Raw genomic sequence first — 18,209 nt, 5'->3', positions numbered from 1 at the left:
GTTGCTTGTATAATCTACATTGGTTTAACTGCTGCTGCCATCGCTGCAGAATACCGCCAAATGCTGTCAACAAAATATTCTTTCAGTTATTGTTACTCTTGTTGTGATAGGCCAAAGATTCGTAGGGAATTACAGCAAGTGGGTTACATGGGGTTCACCACTCGGGCCAAATTTTCACAATCCGTATACGATACAATATACGAGATGCGAGCCAGCTATGGCACGAATACGGATTTCCGGACAAATTGACGCTTAAAGCATTGATGCAGATGATTATCAGATCGAGTTATGCGTTTCGTGTGCATCTCAGGGACACTTTCGAGGTCCTTTAAGACGTGGAGATGGTTGAACCAAGGGAGCGATTCATTGTGCTTGCTGGGGGTGCGGGTGGGGGTGATTCGATGAGTGGATAACGAAACGAGAGGCATGTTTTTTTTACAAGAGTAATCAACTACTAGGATTCACAGATGAATTCGACATTATACCCAGAAACTTGAAAGCGGCGGAGGCAATCCACACTACACTGAAAGCAGAGGCTAGATTTTCGAGCTAGCCTCATTAGCTCTGTAGTTCGTTGTGGACTTGGAGTTTACGGAGTTAAAGTTGTTCGAGCAGCATCCGGTTACCCACTTACGAAATTCAGCGATCAGCATTTCTATATACTGAGCTTCCATTTTGCGTCAGTGTTTCGTCGCTTTGGTCAATGGCGAATATTCCGCTTTGGATTAGACGCTGTTGTGAGCCGCTTCTGAGTTGGAGTGAATGCGCTGGCTAAATTCAGGAATGTTGAGCCACAGACTAACAGACGTAACACAAACAAATTTTCTAACAAAACATCGTTTCAATGACACCCCTAAGACTTGAAAAAACACTAGCATCACATGGTGCAGTCTGCGGGCTGCGCAAAGCAGCTTGCTATAAATTTAGCAATGCTATAAATTTACTTGTATATTATTTGACAACAGCGCCAGCGCCAGCGGGTGGCGTTCTCGCCTAGCGACTGTTGTCTGAGTCTTGGTTTTAGTGAACATTTGAAATTATCGTTTTTATTGGCGATGGAATGAGGCTTCAGTGTTACGTCTGTTAGTCTGTGGTTGAGCCATCATCAAGAGCCGTCGTGCCTAACGTGGGGACAGACGTGCCAATACTCAGCATTCACTTAAGTGCCTCTTTCCCTCCCGCGTACGACTTTTGTTTCTACCGGGGTTGGTTACCCAATCTCTACTAGGGTTGACGAATCCTTTTGATGGTCCTTTAGCAGATCCGACCACTAGGAGCGCTGCAGCAAAATTAGCAGTGCGTCCAGATATTAAGTGGGGTTTTCCATTGGAAAGCGATCAACGAGAGGATGTGTCTATTGAGGCGAAAGGGCCGTTTTTTATGATGCTCTGACGGGCACGATAGTAGACCCGGCGATGTGAGGAAAGCGTGTTATACGCGGCTGGAAGCAACGGGTGACAACTGTTCATCACAGAATATTAAGATCTTCATCTAGGATATGAATCCGGGAGCAGAGAAAAAATGCGTGGATCGGTGGGAGAGCCCATAACCTGCACAACGACACGAACAATAACGGCCAAGGCCTGGTGATCCAAATTTCCTTTTTTTCGCGCATAGATATACACAAAACCATCTGAAGATCACTTGACGAATGTACTATGAACCAGATTAAGCACGTTCACAGAGATGTGTAGCTGATGGGGTCGTAACTACCCAGCACTTACGAGACTTCGCGACTTATTATCAAGGAAACACTTGAAAACCTTCTCCTCAAACTATTCCCTTTATTGACGGATTTTCCCATCGGTAACTCCTACCTTTTTGGATTCGGGGTTTAACTTCCGGCGGAGATGTTGACCGGGATCCAATTGCGGTAAGGTCGGCGATGTTGGAACGGGGTTCGATGGCAAATTTCCGGCGTTCCAACTGCGGGCTCACTTAGGGTCAAGCGCGATGGCGACGACGAGACGTTACTGCGATGGCGTCGATGGCAGGGACGCTCTTTCAGCTTCGGGGTTGACGATCGTAGTGGCAGCGGCGGACGTGAGGACCAAATTCAGTACACTCAGGTACAGTTCCGGGTCACGTTGGTAACGTCAGGTAATCGGGGTAAATACAGGGTAAGCACAGGGGTCCTAAGAGCGAGAGGGTTTTTAGCATCCGGTTCAAGGCGGTCAAGGTCGGGACTCTGGTAGAATTTTTGAATAGCCATACCTTTTGTTTGCTTCGTTATATACGTCTATCCTTTCCTCCTTCAAGCTTTCTATGTTTCTATCATTCACTTCTATCTTTCCTCTAACTTATGTATTTAATCGAACTCATCCTTTTGGCCTTATTCTGCTTTTTTTGTTCATTTTAGTGTACTGCTATGATTAACTTTTGACGGTTGGACTTCAGACAAGGTAATGGCTTCATTTATGTTATGTCCAACGACCTAAGACCTTTTTTTCGCGCCAAGAACCATACTCTCTCTCTCTCTCTCTCTCTCTCTCTCTGACTGATCGTTTTCTTGCCATTCTCAATCCGCACTAGCTTGACCAAGGGAATGCGCCATTAACGAGAGCAGCGAGTACAACATCGAACAATGAAAATCGATGTTTTGCTTTTTTCTTTTTTTTCTCGCTATGTCACTGCCATTGAAATTTGACACTTTTGAAAGCGTTGACAGTTTTGGAAGCGCGATGTTATCCTCTGTCAAATACATAGCGAGGGATAGCACAGCGCATCCCCTCGAGCTTGACTCCATTTTTTCGCCCCGTGGTGGTGGGTGGGTGGTAACCATTGATGCGTGGCTGCGTACGTCGCCGGGGAAAGCTGTTCGCAATAGAGTATTTCAACTATTATCTTGACATTTTATTTCGTGACATTTTTCAAACATTTTACACACGCGACAGTCTCCCAAAACTTGGGTGGAGACTAAGCCGACGGTTACAGATGGTTGATTCTGTTCTAAGGACACGAACATACGTACGTTTAGCGGGATGCGAATATTGACTCTGATCATCAGCTAGCTGCAGGATTGTGAGGAACGCACTGCTCGAGCCAAAGATACTGATAGCTGCATGATACATCACAGAGTGGTTAAAACGTCTCTAATAAAAAAACCAGCAATCTACCGAGAATTATGCGCGAATACTGGATAAGCCACTGGCTTCTTTTGAGGAGTTAGGGGCTTCAACTATCGGAGAGGCTGCTACTGCGATACTGGGTGAAGAGTTCCGGAGTATATCCCGGGGATGCCAACAAGCGGTGGAGAAAACAAAAATGGTATGGTAAATTTTTGTAAGCATTGCCATTAGGGAGACTTGACCAATTATCGACTTGCAAGGAACCAATTAACCACGATCCTGAGGAGTAACAAGCACCAAAAGGAGGACAGAGGTCGTGATGAATTAGAACAACTATTTTGAGCTAATGACACGCGCAAGTTTTACGAGAAGCTGAACCAATCCCGTAAGGGCTACACACCTAAACCTGACATGTGTAGGGACGAGCGAAGAAATCTCGTCACTAACGAGCGCGAGGTGGTCTAGAGATGGACGAGAAGTGGAAGCAATTCGTCGATGAACACCTCAATAACGACGTTGCAGAAGAAGGCGAAAGAAAATCATCCTAGTACTGCCCATGGAAGATAGTAACGTTCCAGCACCTGATTTCTAAGAAGTCAAACGAGAAATCGGGTTACTGAAGACCAGCAAAGTCGCCAGTAAGAACCACCTATTGGCATGGATTGGATGGTTTGTCCCATCTACAAAAAGGGTGATCGGCTCTGCATCTATTCCGGCATAACACTGGTAAACGCCATGTATGGTACTCTCCGAGATCCTGTTACGCCGGCTGTCATTGATATCACTAGATTTCGTAGTGAATTATCCGACAGGCCTTTCGGGAACACGCACTGCTACGGACCAAATTTGTATCATCCGACAAAACTTGTAGAAATGTCGGAAGTACAACGTGCTAACGCATCTTATCTTCATTGACTTCAAAGCAGCATACGATACAGTCGATTGAGACCGGCTATAGCAGATAATGCACGAACCTGGTTTGCCGGACAAACTGACGCGACTGATTGGAGCTACATAGTATCGTGCTATCTCGGGACAAGTATCTTAAGTGCCTTCGAGACGCAGGTGAAGGTTGAGACAAGGTGACGGCTTATTCTTCATGCCATCCCTCAAGGGTGATCCGACAAGCGGGTATCGAAACAAGAGGCGCGATTTTCACCGAGGTAGCTAACTCCTAGGCAAATGATTTCAATATCATAGCAAGGAACTTTGCGACGGCGGAGGCAATCTACGCCAGATTGTAAGCGGAGTTTATGAGGATTGGGCTAAAAATAAATACATCGACGACCAAATACATTAAAGGAAGAGGCTCAAAGGAGACAAACGTTCACCACCCACGAACGATGATCGTTGACGGCGACGAACCAGAGGTGTTGGATTAGTTCGTGTTTTAGGAATCCACGCTGGTGATCACGGACAACTCTAGTAAGAAGATTCAGTGGCGTATTAAAGCGGGAAATCGAGTCTACACTGCTTTTATCGATCTAGAAGCATACGCCTCCGCATGAAGCTGACAATGTATAAAAGCTTTATAAGCCTGGTAATTCTGTATGGCCTTGAAGCTGTGACGCTGTTCGTGAAGGACATACGCACTCTTGCCGTGTTCGAGCGAAATACGCTGCGGATGCCACATGCACTTCTTGAAGGTATTCCCGTCATACATCTGGGGAAAATCGGTTGGCTACGGTGGCTCGAACACATCGTGAAGATGCTGGTCGATCGTACGACGAAAGCTGTTCTTTTCAGCTTCCCCACCGGCACCAGGAACCGTGCAAGACGGCTCATCCAGATCGAAACGACTGGCGACTTCTGAGACGACTGGGAAATTGGTGATAAGTGAGCCAAGATCGAGTTAAATGGAGACGACTGCTTGAAGCAGCACAAGTCACCTATGTTGGCAACGGGTCCGGTGGAGATGGGTGAACACGAGTTACAGGCACTGTTGACAGCTAAAGGATTACAGAAGCCGGACACGTCGTAAGGATGCTAGTGTGGTGATAACCGTTCTCTTCAAAAACGCTACCGGAACCAGGGGCAGAGGAACCAAATATGTAAGTAGGCTCTACTAGGTCGAAGGTGATTTCGGAATTTTGAAGCGCCTGGAAAATTGGCAACCAGTGATTTAAGGCCGAGTTGAAAAAAATAACGAAATGAAGCATCGCGTGTTACCCTGACTTTTCAGAGGCTAATGGGCAGTCTTCCGCTACTTTGAACCTAAAATGGCAAGGTATCAATTTATGTGCTTTTTTGTTTGCTTTGGTGATTTCGACCACGTGTTTCTTGAAAGAAATAGGGTACGTTGCTGCTTCGTCGTAATTGCCTATTCCCGTTCTATCCAACACAAATTATTAAAAATATCAGCATTTTTATGACACACCATGCAAAACTAGTTATTGCCTAATATTTTAGTTTGTTGTCTATCATACGCCCCAGCTAGCATCAATGTACGAAAACTATCGTAAACATCTCCTAACAAACTCGAAATCGTAACTAAAGCTGGATAAAGTGGGATCAAGTTGATTTTCTGTCGTATATAATGATAATGACTGACATATATACGATTTTCAGCACAAAATCGTAGAGTAGTATGGAGCGACTCGCGTTTAATCGGATATTATCGTATATAAATACTTATATAGTCGTAACGCTCAAAATTATTCGCAATCACGTATATCGCCTCCAAAATAGTACGGATATGCCAATTTTGCGCATGAAATACGATTTATTTAGCATGTATATCTGTACGTAATGCTGATTTTTACCTTTTTTTATACATGAAAATGCATGAAAATGAAAATGAAAATGCATGAAAATGCTAGCTGGGGCGATCAATCAAAGCGAGCTGAGATCTATTTAAATGCTTTTTATCATTGAAGAAGTCCTACCAGCCAAATTTCCTACGTTTTTTCGTGCGACGAAGAAGAAAATGTCGACTAATCGTTTAATTTCCGTCATTCATAAATGAAAATAACTCACGCAAGGCATTGTCGTTATTCTACAGCCAGGAAAACTTATCTGACATGCAGAAATTTTGCAGAATAATATTTGTCATGCCGTCCTACACAAATACATGCGGGTTAACTTCGTAAACATTGTTGTGATTTTTAGTTCGGACGATGAAAAATTTTGATGGACGGATTTTAAAACGGTACGACGAATTTAAGAAATAAAGGCAGTTGCGTAATTTCAATAATATGCTTTAATAATCGCTTGTCAGTGATTTCAAAGTTCACGGATCGGAAGGGATGTGTTTTAGTCCAATCAGCACAAGAACTTTAGGAGTATTTATTAAATCCATTCAACAAATGATGAAAATTAGAATGGCTTTACTTACTACGACGGGAATTAGAAATAAACCCTATTTCAGCTTCTTTCAGTTTGTCTAATTTAAGCTTTTTCACGGTGACCAATATTGATGGAAGAATTTTTTTTACTTCAAGCGACTAAGAATATTGGAACGATCTGATTCAATTTTATTGACAGATTCATCTTTCCACCATATGATCAGCTGGAAACTATTTTTAGTTGAAAATATTGCTAGGTTTCTGTTTATTATTCGTGAGTTTTCAACAAACTCCATGCATCAAATTAAAAATATCCTAATTTTTGTTTCACAATAACCACAAGGAACGCGAAGCTACCATTCTATTTAACTTTGAGCGTAAAACCAATGTCCGCCCTTGTAAATGTTGTTAATAATTTCAAAACATTGCTCAAGTTCTTCTTCATCAAACATACAAAAATTTTGTCCACATATCGCCATCAACAATGATTTGGTAGGAGATTTTTTTTATTTGATTTATTTTCTATGCTCGTCATGAAAAACTCACACATTAAAGTATAATGTAAAGTACATGGTTTCCCATGGGTACCCCTTATGTTTCTTTATAAAATTTGCCCTTTGATTTAAAATAATTTTCTTTCATACACAGTTTCGGAAACATAACAGACGTTCCTGAGCAGGAGCGAAGAGCAAAATAATATAAAAACAAAATCAAACTGTGTTATAATGCTATATTTTGTTATTGAATAGATATGGAGATACATTGATAACACATTTTGTTATTGAGTAGATATTTTACAGTGGTTATGAGGTGAGTTTAATAACTGAGTTTGTTATCATATCTTATTTTGACCTTAAAATGGCATTCGATATATTTCATAAAAAAAATTATTGAATGAAGAGATTCTAGATTATAAATATTTTATAAAATGATTTTTTAATATCTCATATACTACTGCGTTTGTTATTCAATACCCTAATAATACTAAAATATGTTATTGTAAACTCTGGATACAGTCATGTTATTGGTTTGTTATTCAGATAACAGAATGAAATTTGTCCTTAAAGGAGCAAAATTTTGATTTTATTATTTGTTATTTTACCAACTATGTCAACCAAAAAAAGACCAAATTTAGATACGAGTTATTCGATTTTCATAACACATAACATTTTTCATACATACAACACATTTTCATAATTCATATCAGTTTGCTCTCCGCTCCTGCTCGGGTTTATTAACATTGTTTTTTCAATTGCCGCAGTTATGTTGAAATTTTCATTCAAATCCAACTCCTAAAAATAGCTTTTGCTAGGACTAATAAAATTTCTAGGAAATCCTTGTCTATTCTCGTGAAACAAGATTACTGGGAAATGGCCGTTAAGAATTAGCACATAACGGCATAGTGCGGAAGAGCGTATGTAGTGCATTGTATGATAATTCTAATTCAAAATTGCACTGCAGTAAGTAATCCATTAGGAAGCCATCGGCATTCGGCAATGCAGTGCTCTTTCAATGTTCCCTTTCAATCAATGCTGCCAGGAAAACCAGCTGCCATTCAGATTTTATTATCTTATCCCTTAAATAAATATTTCTTCAAGAAACCATTACTTGAAATTTACTTTCTCTCTTGTTGTAGCAAAAACGACTCGTAACGTTCTTTGTGTTGAGTCATGATTTGATTGGCCACAAATCAGTAGTTCCGCTGGAGGATGGATGGAACACGACATAAAGTGCAGCAGATCACGTCATGGTTCTCAAATGATAGGTACCAACGGTCCTGCTGTCGCTGCTGCCGTGCTGCAACACGGTGCATTGTCTGCATTGGTTATCGGTTTTCCACCAAGCATGACACATGAGATTTGGGCCGCGAAATGATTGCGGATAAAATTATCATCGAAAAATACGAGCAAACTAACCGTGGCTACACTTTCGTTCGTTGGAAACGTTGTGCATCACTGAAATCAGTGGAATCCTGATATACTTACGTTGCCTCGCTGGGTACCCTCTGGGATACGATTTTCTCCGCTTTCGGAAGCCGATCCTGTCGCAGTGGTTGAGCGTAGTACGGCTGGTCGTTGTACGTCATCAGTGTGGGATCTCGTTCCACGTGAACGAGCTTTTCGCTCATCGAAGAAGCTCCATTGCCGTGATTGGTGTGCATGCTGCTGTCATCGGTTGGTCCAGCACCGCTGGATCCGGATGACGTTGACGCGATGATAGCTGCTAGGGGTGACGAGCCCGACAAATCACTACCGCTGCATCCGATGCCGGTCGTACACTGCTGACCGGACGGTGGTTTAGTCTTAGGGTCGCACTGATTGCTCAGATGGCCGCTCGAGTCCATGCATTCAACGCTACGGACCTGAATGCCGCTGCCACAAGATACCGAGCACTGGAAAGTGGAATTAAGGAAATGTCATTGCTTAGTAATACAGTACAATTTATGCTGTTACAGTGCATGTAATCTTTGAATTTAAAATTATAAGCCTTGGTAACCTGTAGTGAGTATTGTTAATCGATAAATATCAGTTTGGGAGATCACAAAAAAGCTGTTGGCCAATGAGAATAATATTACTGTAGTTCAGGCTATTAACGTTTGAAAATTACTTTCTGCGAAAAAGTAGTCAAAACATCTAATTGCGGATGCACCCGAACATGCGGATAAGTGTTTCCTCTGTTTACATTTCGAATTCGCTGACAAACGCTTTCATCTCGACCACATCGTTGCTCGATAGTACTTTGTAGTACTTGTTCGAGTGGTTCCGGTACTATCGCTCCAACAACAACAACAACAACAACAACAACAGTATGATGGTGGAAAACTTTACCTCCTCTCTATCCCGGTTGTAGCTGGCCTTGGCAAACGATATTCAAATCGGTGAATCAGAACTTCAAAACTTTTCGAGCGCATACTTTACGGCTGAAAGGCCTGCCTGCCTGCCGTGCAGCAGCTAACGAGCTGTAGTTTCTGCTTTGCGGTTGCCAGAACCATTTACAACCGATTTCTACCGGGGCCCACGGCAGGGCAGGTTGTTTCGAGATGGTAGTAGTGATTCGCACGATTGCTGGTTGATTTGTGGATGCTTTCAAAATTGAGTGTTGCATTTCAAGAACAAACTATTTTCAAATATATGATGTGGTAGGAAAAATAGTGCAGTGCAGTGGAAAAATATCCCGTGTTGTCAATTGAATATTGGCTGGAGAGAATTTCCGTGGGATGCAGAACATGGCCACGGTTTTTTCTCTCCTCTTTACAAAACTGTCGTTTGTAGTTTGTTTCATTGCAAATTTTGGAAATATCACAATAATTATATGAAAAGTGTGAACCTTGCTAACTGGTTGTTTTTCAGTTAACCCATTTTCTCCCAGCGTTGCAAAAACGCAATGCACTTTCTTTCGATTCTAGAGGAGGCCCGGTTTAAGATATCAACTTGGACACTGAGAAACAAAGAAAGATTGGAAAAAATCTAATCGACTGGTCATAAAACTCGATTTTACCTCTTTTAACGCCTGACCTATTAACCAGTGTTAGTAAGAAACGGTTGCTTGCCAAAAAGTTTTGTTTCATAATTTTGATTATTTTTGTAATTTTAGCATAGGTTTTAAGCTTTGCGTTGCGAGAACGCAACGCTAGGAAGAAACGATGTTCAAAATTTGCAACGGGAACGTTTGTTTTCGTCCGTTCGCTGCGGTGTTGCATTTGATGTCGTTGCTTTTTATTAATCAAATGAATGTAAATCTTATCTTTTACTTGTTCAAAATATCCCGGAAACATTACAAAAGTTTACATGACATAGAATTCGCAGCTTCAAATACTGATGGCAGATGGAGCAGCCGTTGTGATAAGAGCGTAATAAAATCGTTAAAGTAACTTTGCCTTCGGAATATCTGGAGAAATTGAGTGACAGCAACGACAGTTTCATGGACTCAAATTTAATGTTACAACCTTTACCCCTAACGCCCAGCATTGCGTTTTCGCTACATAGTGTTGCGGGACACAGGGTCAAAATTAAAAATACATGTCAGCGGCTTTTTCTTAGTTGACCTGAAAGAAAATTTTCCTTAAAGTTTCAATTTTCTACCCTGCTGGCAAAAGTGTGGGGCTTAATGGGCTAATGCCATTGCACACCTAATTTTATGAATGTTTCTTGTAGCATTTTTTCTCAGCTTTGTAATGGTGGTCTTAAAATGAAAATCGGCTGGGGGACTCATGGCGAAAACGGATATTTTTAAAAAAATCCAATATGGCGACCAAATCCAAGATGGCCGTTAGAAAGATTTTTACTCCATTTGAGAGCCCTGTTCTTCTTCTTTACAGAACCGGGCCATTTGTTAGTTGTTTCATGGCAAGTTTATGAAATATCACATGATATAAATCTCAATGTTTACTCAAAATTCAACTTTTTTTTAAACTGTTAGGCCCCTTGGCGAACGAGGGGTCCACTATTTCGAGATAGTCAAAGTGTAATTCTTATTTTTAACCATTTTCAACCAATTAAGTGCAAAAGTTCCAATATTTGAACACCTCGTGTCAGTAGTGGTCCCGTTTCAGTGAGAATTACCCTTGTGATTTTTTCAATCTTTTGCCTACAGATCTTTCGACTCTTTTACTTCACTTTTTAACTTTTCGGCTTTTCGGCCTTTTAATATTTCGACTTCTCGATTCATCGATTCTCGACTCAACTTTCCGATTTTCAACTTTTCGAATTTTCGATCCTTCAACTTTTTGACTTCCAATTTTTCGACGTTTCATGTTTTGCAATTTTCGACTTCTTGACTTATCGATTTTTCAACTATTTGAATTTTCGATTAGGTCATTACAAATATGTTTTAAAGTTTTTGTCCTTCGCATGCTGGGCAACTGAAGGTGGGGGGGGGGGGGGGGGGGGGTGTGCCGAAAAAAAACAAAGAAATTTTTTAAATCACGCAAAACAAATTGAGATTTTTAGGAATTTTTACTTGAAATTCAATCGTGAAACCCGAATCTGTTCTTGCTTTTCATACATAAGTTAATATTTTCCATGCAAAAACCTTCTAAAATAGAGTCAAGGCCGAAAAAAAAATTTTTGCCGATTTTCGGAAATTACATTATTTGCACTTTTACTTTTGTTTCTTGCCAGAAGCGTTAACACTCCGTAAACTCTTTTTTTGAGTTTTTTAGGCTGTGAAATCCACAAATAATAGATTTTATACAAAAAATTTTACTCACGTTTACCAATTTCCTTTTTGCCCCCCGATTTTTAGAGCCAATTTTGAAGGGCGGGGGGACAAAAACTTTAAAAATAATTTGCAATGGCCTTATTACATTCGATACATCGATTTTTAGACGTTTCGATTTTTTGGCTTTAAGACTTTTCCACTTTATGACTACTTAACCTAAGCTAAGCTTTAAGACTTTTCCATTTCTCGATTTTACGACATTTCAATTTTTCGACTTTTAGCTTGTCAACTCTTAGATTTTTCAACTTTTGACTTTTCGATCTTTCGACTTTTTAGATTTTTAACTTTATGTTTTTTTTTGACAGCTCGGCTTTTCGATTTTAAGACTTTTTGGCTTTCGTTTTCTTGATTTCTCGATTAGAAGATTTCTCGACTTTTCGATTATTCGACTACCAAACTTTTCGGCTTTTTGACTTTTCGCAACGTTTTGAATTTTCGAGTTTTCGTTTTTGACTTTTCGACTTCTCCACTTCACGACATCTCGCTTAGTCATTCTTGATTTTTAACATTTCGGTTTTTCAACTTTTCGACTTTTTCACTTTTCTTCTTTTCGACTGTTCGACTTGACCGATTTTCGTCATTTCGACGTTTCGATTTTTCGACTATTTGAATTTCCGATTTTTTGTCTGTCGACTTTGTGACATTTCGGCTCTATGATTTTTTCACTGTTCGAATTTTCGAGTTCTCGACATTTCAACATTTCGAATACTTTGGCTTTGTCGATTTTTTGACTTTTCGATTCCTCAGTTTTTCGATTTTTGACTTTTTTTTTAATTTTTGACATTTCGATCTCTCAATTTTTCAGCTTTTCGAGTTTTCGACTTTTGATTTTTCAACTATGCATGAATTTTCGTTATTTAGAATTTTACGTCTTTTTGTTTTTCGACTTTTTGATTTTTCGGCTTTTCGACATTCCACTTTTTAGACGTTTTTTGACTTTTCATCTCTAAATTTTTTAGTTTCTAAAATTTTTAAATTTTCGATTTCCACTTTTTGGATTTTTAACTTTATTATTTTTCGACTGCTCGGTTTTTTGACTTTTTGATTTCTCGATTTTCGACCAACACTTCGACTTCTAAACTTTTAGCTCTTCGCAGCGTTTCGAATTTTCGACTTTTTTATTTTTTAACTTCTCGACTTCTCTATTTCTCGACATCTCGACTTGCCACCTTCTCGACTTTTAGTCTTTTCGATTTTTCAGTTTTTCAATTTTGATTTCGAATTTGACTTTTGATTTTTGATAATTTTTTTAAATGCTTGATCATTCAACTTTTTGGGTTTTCAATGTTGCAACTACATGAATATTCGATGTTTATAGTTTTTTAACTTTTTATATTTTCGACTATTTGAATTTTTGATTTTATATTTTTCGACTTTTCGACTTTCTAGCTGTCGACATTTTAGCACATACATTTTAAACGAATTGACTTTTGTACTTTCAGACTTCCTACCATTTTCACTCTCAAATTTTTCGACATCTCATCTATTCGACCTCTCAACTCCTCAACTTTTTGACTCTTTGGCTTTTCGACTTTACGCTTCTCGTCTTTTGCGTCCTTCGATTTCAACGTTTAACTATGACGTTAACTGAACTTTTCGACTTTTTTAACTGTGATCTATGTACACTATTGCATCTCGACTTATCGACATTTCAACTTTTCTACTTTTGGATTTTTCGACTTTGCATCATTTCGGCATTAGACTTTTCATGACGTTTTGAACTTTTAACTTTTAGATTTTATGACTTTTCACCTTCACAGCTTCGACTCTTTTTAACTTTTTAATGTTTAGGTTTACGGTTTTTTACTTCTTGTAATATTTTAATTTTCGATTTTTGGGTTTTAGGCTCTTTTTAACTTTTTAACTTTTCGATTTTTCAACTTTTTGATTTTTTGACTTTACTTTACTTTTCAACTACACTCAAGTCTTTTTTTACACGTGGGATACGTGGTGCTTAGAAGAAAACCATTTAAAAAAACCCCGGTAATTTGAAAATTTTCATAAAAACTGTTTAAAATATCGACGTAAAAAATCGCGTTAATTCAAAGTCATAGAAAAAACGCTGTAAAGATCGTGGTAATTCGAAAAATGTTGTAAAAAACCGCGTACATTCAAGTACTTTTTTACACAGTTTGTTTTTTCGATTATTAAGAACGGGGAAACTTAGGGACCATTCACTTATTACTCAATGCATTTGGGAGGTCCGACATTCGTTACATAATTTGTAAGTGGTCCCTAAGTTGCACCGTATTTGAGTAATCGAAAAAAACAATCCGTATAAAAAAAACTTCAGTGCAATTAAAAAACAAATACACGTTAATTCACAAACACGTAAAACAAGTTAATTCAAAAATCTTAAAAAAACTTGTAAGAAAAGACTTGAGAGTACACAACTTCTTCATTTTTCACCTTTTCGACTTTTTGAGTTTTCGATTATGGGGCTTTTTGATTATTCAACTACAGTAATACCTCGATATAAGGCAACCTCGATTTAAAGCAACTTTAATATAACGTAACGGTTTTGAAAGGTTTCCCTTTTATTTGACTAAATCCGGTCAAATAAATAATTTTCGTTTTTGATTGCCGAAAATAAAAATAAATTCGCTATATGTCGAGGAATTACTAATTTTTTATTTTTAGATTTTTCGAATTTCCGACTTTCTAGACTTCGTTGAGAAGTTTATCTTCTTTATGAATTTTCGGCTTCTCAACTGCACGGTTTCTGCACCTTTGGGTTGTCAACTCTACGATTTGTCAAGCTTTCGTGTTTTAGATTTTTGAATTTTTCACGATTTTTTTAATCAAAATTTCGACCTTTTAGACTTTTTACTTTATGATTTCCACTTTTTAACTGTGATGTAGGCACATGATTGTATCTCAACTTTTCGATTTCAAGACCTTTCGACGTTTCGACTTTTTGACATTTTGGCATTCGACTCCTCGCATACTTGATTTTTCATTTTCTCGACTTTTCGAGTTTTCCATTTTTTGACGTTCCAACATTTCGATTTTTAATCGCTTCGACCTGTTTTATTCCGTAAATGAATTTTTGACTCTCAATTTCTACTTTTTACCTTTCTACCTTTCGACTTTTCAACTTCTCGAGTTGTCGACTTTGAGACTTTTTAGCTCTTGGATTTTCTATTGGTGACTTTCTTGCTCTGACGATTTTTTTGAATATACTTCTTTTGATCTTCCGACTTTTTGACTTTCAAATTTTCGTTTTCGAGATTTCAATTTAATGACATCGTTTGTTTGAATGCAACGTTTTGATTCATTGAATATTTGATTTTCATATTTTTCGACTCTTTGTTTTTTTTGGCTTTTTGATATTTCGAGTTTGATTTGTCTACTTCTAAACTTCACGACTTTTTTACTTTTCTACCTTTTAACTGTTCGACTTTCCAAATCTACATCTTATCGAATTTCCACTTTTTGAATTTTCGGTTTTTTGGCTTTCGACTTTTTGACTTTTCGACACTTCAATTTTTAGATGTTTCGAATTTACGGGATTCGATTTATCGACACTTTGACTTTTCGGCATTTTAATTTTTCGACTTCTCGGCTTTTTGACTTTCCAACTTTTCGAATTTTCATGGGAATTTAGGATCTCGAATTTTCGACTCCCCCTTGACTTTTCATTTCTTCCGAATTTTTGAATATTCGACCTTTCAATCATACGCCAGTCAACAGTGACTGTGACGGAGGTACACTATTGCATCTAGACTTTTCGACGTTTCGACCGCAGAGAACAGACATCCAAGCGAAAGGTCTCCACTTGGATAAAACTAATGTCAAATTAGTTGGGAAACTATAGTGATGGTGTCGCTAAAGGCGCATAAAATTCTACACTAAACTCACAACAGCTAGCATCTGGCGCTAGCATAACGCTTATAGTCCATATATACTAGCGCCAAAGGAGTCAACGGTTGTCAGTGTGCAAATCAAAAGAATCATTTAGTTGGGAAACTATAGTGGTGGTGACGCTAGCATATTAGGTGATTTTAATTTGAAATTTTATCCAAGAATTCCCGAAAAATTTGTTCCTGAATGGATATCTGTTCTCTGTGTTTCGACGTTTCGACTTGTCGTCTTTTTAACTTTTTGACTGGTCGGTTTTTCGATTTAATTTAATTATTCTTTTTGTTGATTTTCGTGTTTTCGACGTCTTGACCTTTCGACTTTATGGATTTTCGTCTTATGGACTTTTCAGTTTTTCAACTTTTGAACTTTTTGACTTCACAATTTTTTGTATTTTCGATTTAAAATGTTTTAGCTGGTTTTTTGACTTTTTGACTTTCCAACTTTTTGATTTCTAGGGCTCTTGACTTGTGGTTTTATCGACTTCCTGATTTTCGATTTCTTGATTTTTCCATTTCCCGCCTTATCGATTTTTCAATTTTCAGACAAACGTATCGATGTGCTCGAAGAAGAATAAATTACACTCAAAATAATTTTCACGTAGAAATTAAGGGAAAAGATGTGAATACTTTCCATCAAACTTTTCCTGTACTATTAACCTAAACCGAAGATACTTAGCAAGAATTCTAATGCGTTTATGTGAACATCAGATAGATGTTTTATATTTCTAATACAATCAACTGAAAATCGCGTAACTTTTTATCCCTTTAAGCACGGAGTGTTTTAGTTACGATATTTTTGGTTTTTGGATCAATATAAATTAAATTAAATATAAATTACCAAAACCAGTGTATTCTACACATTGCAATAAATGTTTGCTAAATTTAGCAACCTACACAATTGTGAGGGTTCGGCCTTATCTTATACCATTGCACTATGGGCATAAACGAGCCGAAAAAACGGATGCAAATAAGATATGGCCTGCAGGCTGATAAAATGTAGGTGATCTTATGTAAAATTTTCCGGAGAATCGCATGGTGCCCACCGCTTTCCTGTTTGTCATCCTGTGCCCCATTTTGCTCATTTTCCCCTATTTTTAACATTTTTTACCCTTTTTGGACTATACCAAGCTAGGCTTTGAAAAAACAAAACATGAAAAACCTAATTATTTTGTGTAACGAAGTCCACAGAATTGAATAGGGTTGACCTCATTTAGCTTAGAGCGAGATTATCGCTTCGAGGCTCATAGACTTCAGCTTCTGAAGCAGCGGAACGGTCGCTACGTAGCTATGGAAATACGCGCAACTTTTTGCAAGTTAAGTTTTAACTAACCTTAATACAACAGATATACCGGAACGTCCAGATTGGCTTAAAAACATTCAAATGTTGATCCAAGAATTGGTCTTAGAAAATCCCGTAGTTGAATGCATCATTTGCCACACTTCTTTATTATTTTACAATTTATAAATGACCAGTTTTAGGTTCTGGTAGTACTCTAAACGGAAATTCCGTAGTGTGGAGCATGAACGAATGCTATACAGTATAATGTATTCATTCTTACTGACTCAAAATGAGATGGCAACAGCAAATTTCGTTTTATTTTATGTATTACTTATGACGTGAAAAAATAATCCCACTGCGATCTGGAATATCTCCGGGAAAATGGATCCAAAATTTGCTAATATATTTTTTCATTGAAGGTCAATCTAAGGTGGTTCTTTGAAGACAAGTTGTATAAAAATCGATCAAAAAATAGTAAAGAAAGAGCCAAAAGTGTAACGGCAAGTACACTAATTTTTGAAGAACCGGCGGGAACGTAAAGGTTAAAGTAGGTATGCAATAAGGCCGAATCTACACAATTGTGTAGGTATGAAAATCAATGTGCATAAGTAAGTTTTAAAAGTTATTTCTCGTAAATTTTTAATTACATCAATTACAAATACTTATTACCAATAATTTTTTATCTAAGCAATTTCGAAATACGGATCCAATAAGAAAATACGACAGATAAAACTTTTTGCTGTTTTCACAAGATTTTGAAGACTAGACAATAATTAATCCAAATACAAAAGAAAACTTCTTTTCAGCTATTTTCTATTTTTTTATGAGTTACGGTGTTTACACAAGAGATTGGCACCATATACGTAAAAGTACGACGTTTAGAAAGGAAAGGAAAAATTTTTAAAAGTAGTCATGTCTCACCTACACAATTGTGAGGGCTCGGGCTTAAAGGGTTATAGAGACATTTACGTGATGTTTTACGTAGAAAGAACGTGTGGATTATTTTGCGTGTAGTTTATTATTATTTTTAAAAATATCGTCAAATCTTCTTCAGAGTAATTTTCTCTACGATTTCTTCCCAAACACAGACGATTGAACTGTATATGGTGTGATTATTGCCAATAATATCTCATTTTCAAGACTTAAATTTTCTAGAATTTTTTGGCACAGCTCATTAATACGATAGAACGCAACAAATAGAGCGGAAGTAAGATTTGAAATTTTACATTCTCCGATTTTGTCTCTAGCAACAGCATTCATGTTTGATAGTATTAATTGAATAAGCATGAACGTTAGTTAATTGTTTTGATGGTTTCGGAAGAATATTATATTATTTGCTATTTGTGTTTTTATCTTTTTGCGCTACACTAGCTGTACATGGATTCCTGTGACTTAACCCATTAATGGGTTAATAATGGAAGCAATGTTTACCTATCTACAATATACGAAGGTTTTTACTGCCAATTGTTTTGCACTATATTTCGTTTTCGTCTGG

At 38.0% G+C, this 18,209-nt stretch overlaps 1 protein-coding gene across 1 annotated transcript in view; it reads right to left on the bottom strand.

The window, feature by feature from the left end:
- The window catches only part of LOC128739170 (protein madd-4), a 92,055-nt gene that overhangs the window by 37,630 nt on the left and 36,216 nt on the right, over positions 1 to 18,209 (bottom strand). Inside the window, exon 7 of the mRNA XM_053834599.1 lies at positions 8,338 to 8,744. Coding sequence (XP_053690574.1) covers positions 8,338 to 8,744 — 407 coding nt within the window. The remainder of the gene's footprint in view (positions 1 to 8,337; positions 8,745 to 18,209) is intronic.

Source organism: Sabethes cyaneus, chromosome 3 (assembly GCF_943734655.1).
Source record: "Sabethes cyaneus chromosome 3, idSabCyanKW18_F2, whole genome shotgun sequence".
Classification (NCBI taxonomy): Eukaryota; Metazoa; Arthropoda; class Insecta; order Diptera; family Culicidae; genus Sabethes; species Sabethes cyaneus.
This window is presented reverse-complemented; position numbering and strand designations above follow the sequence as displayed.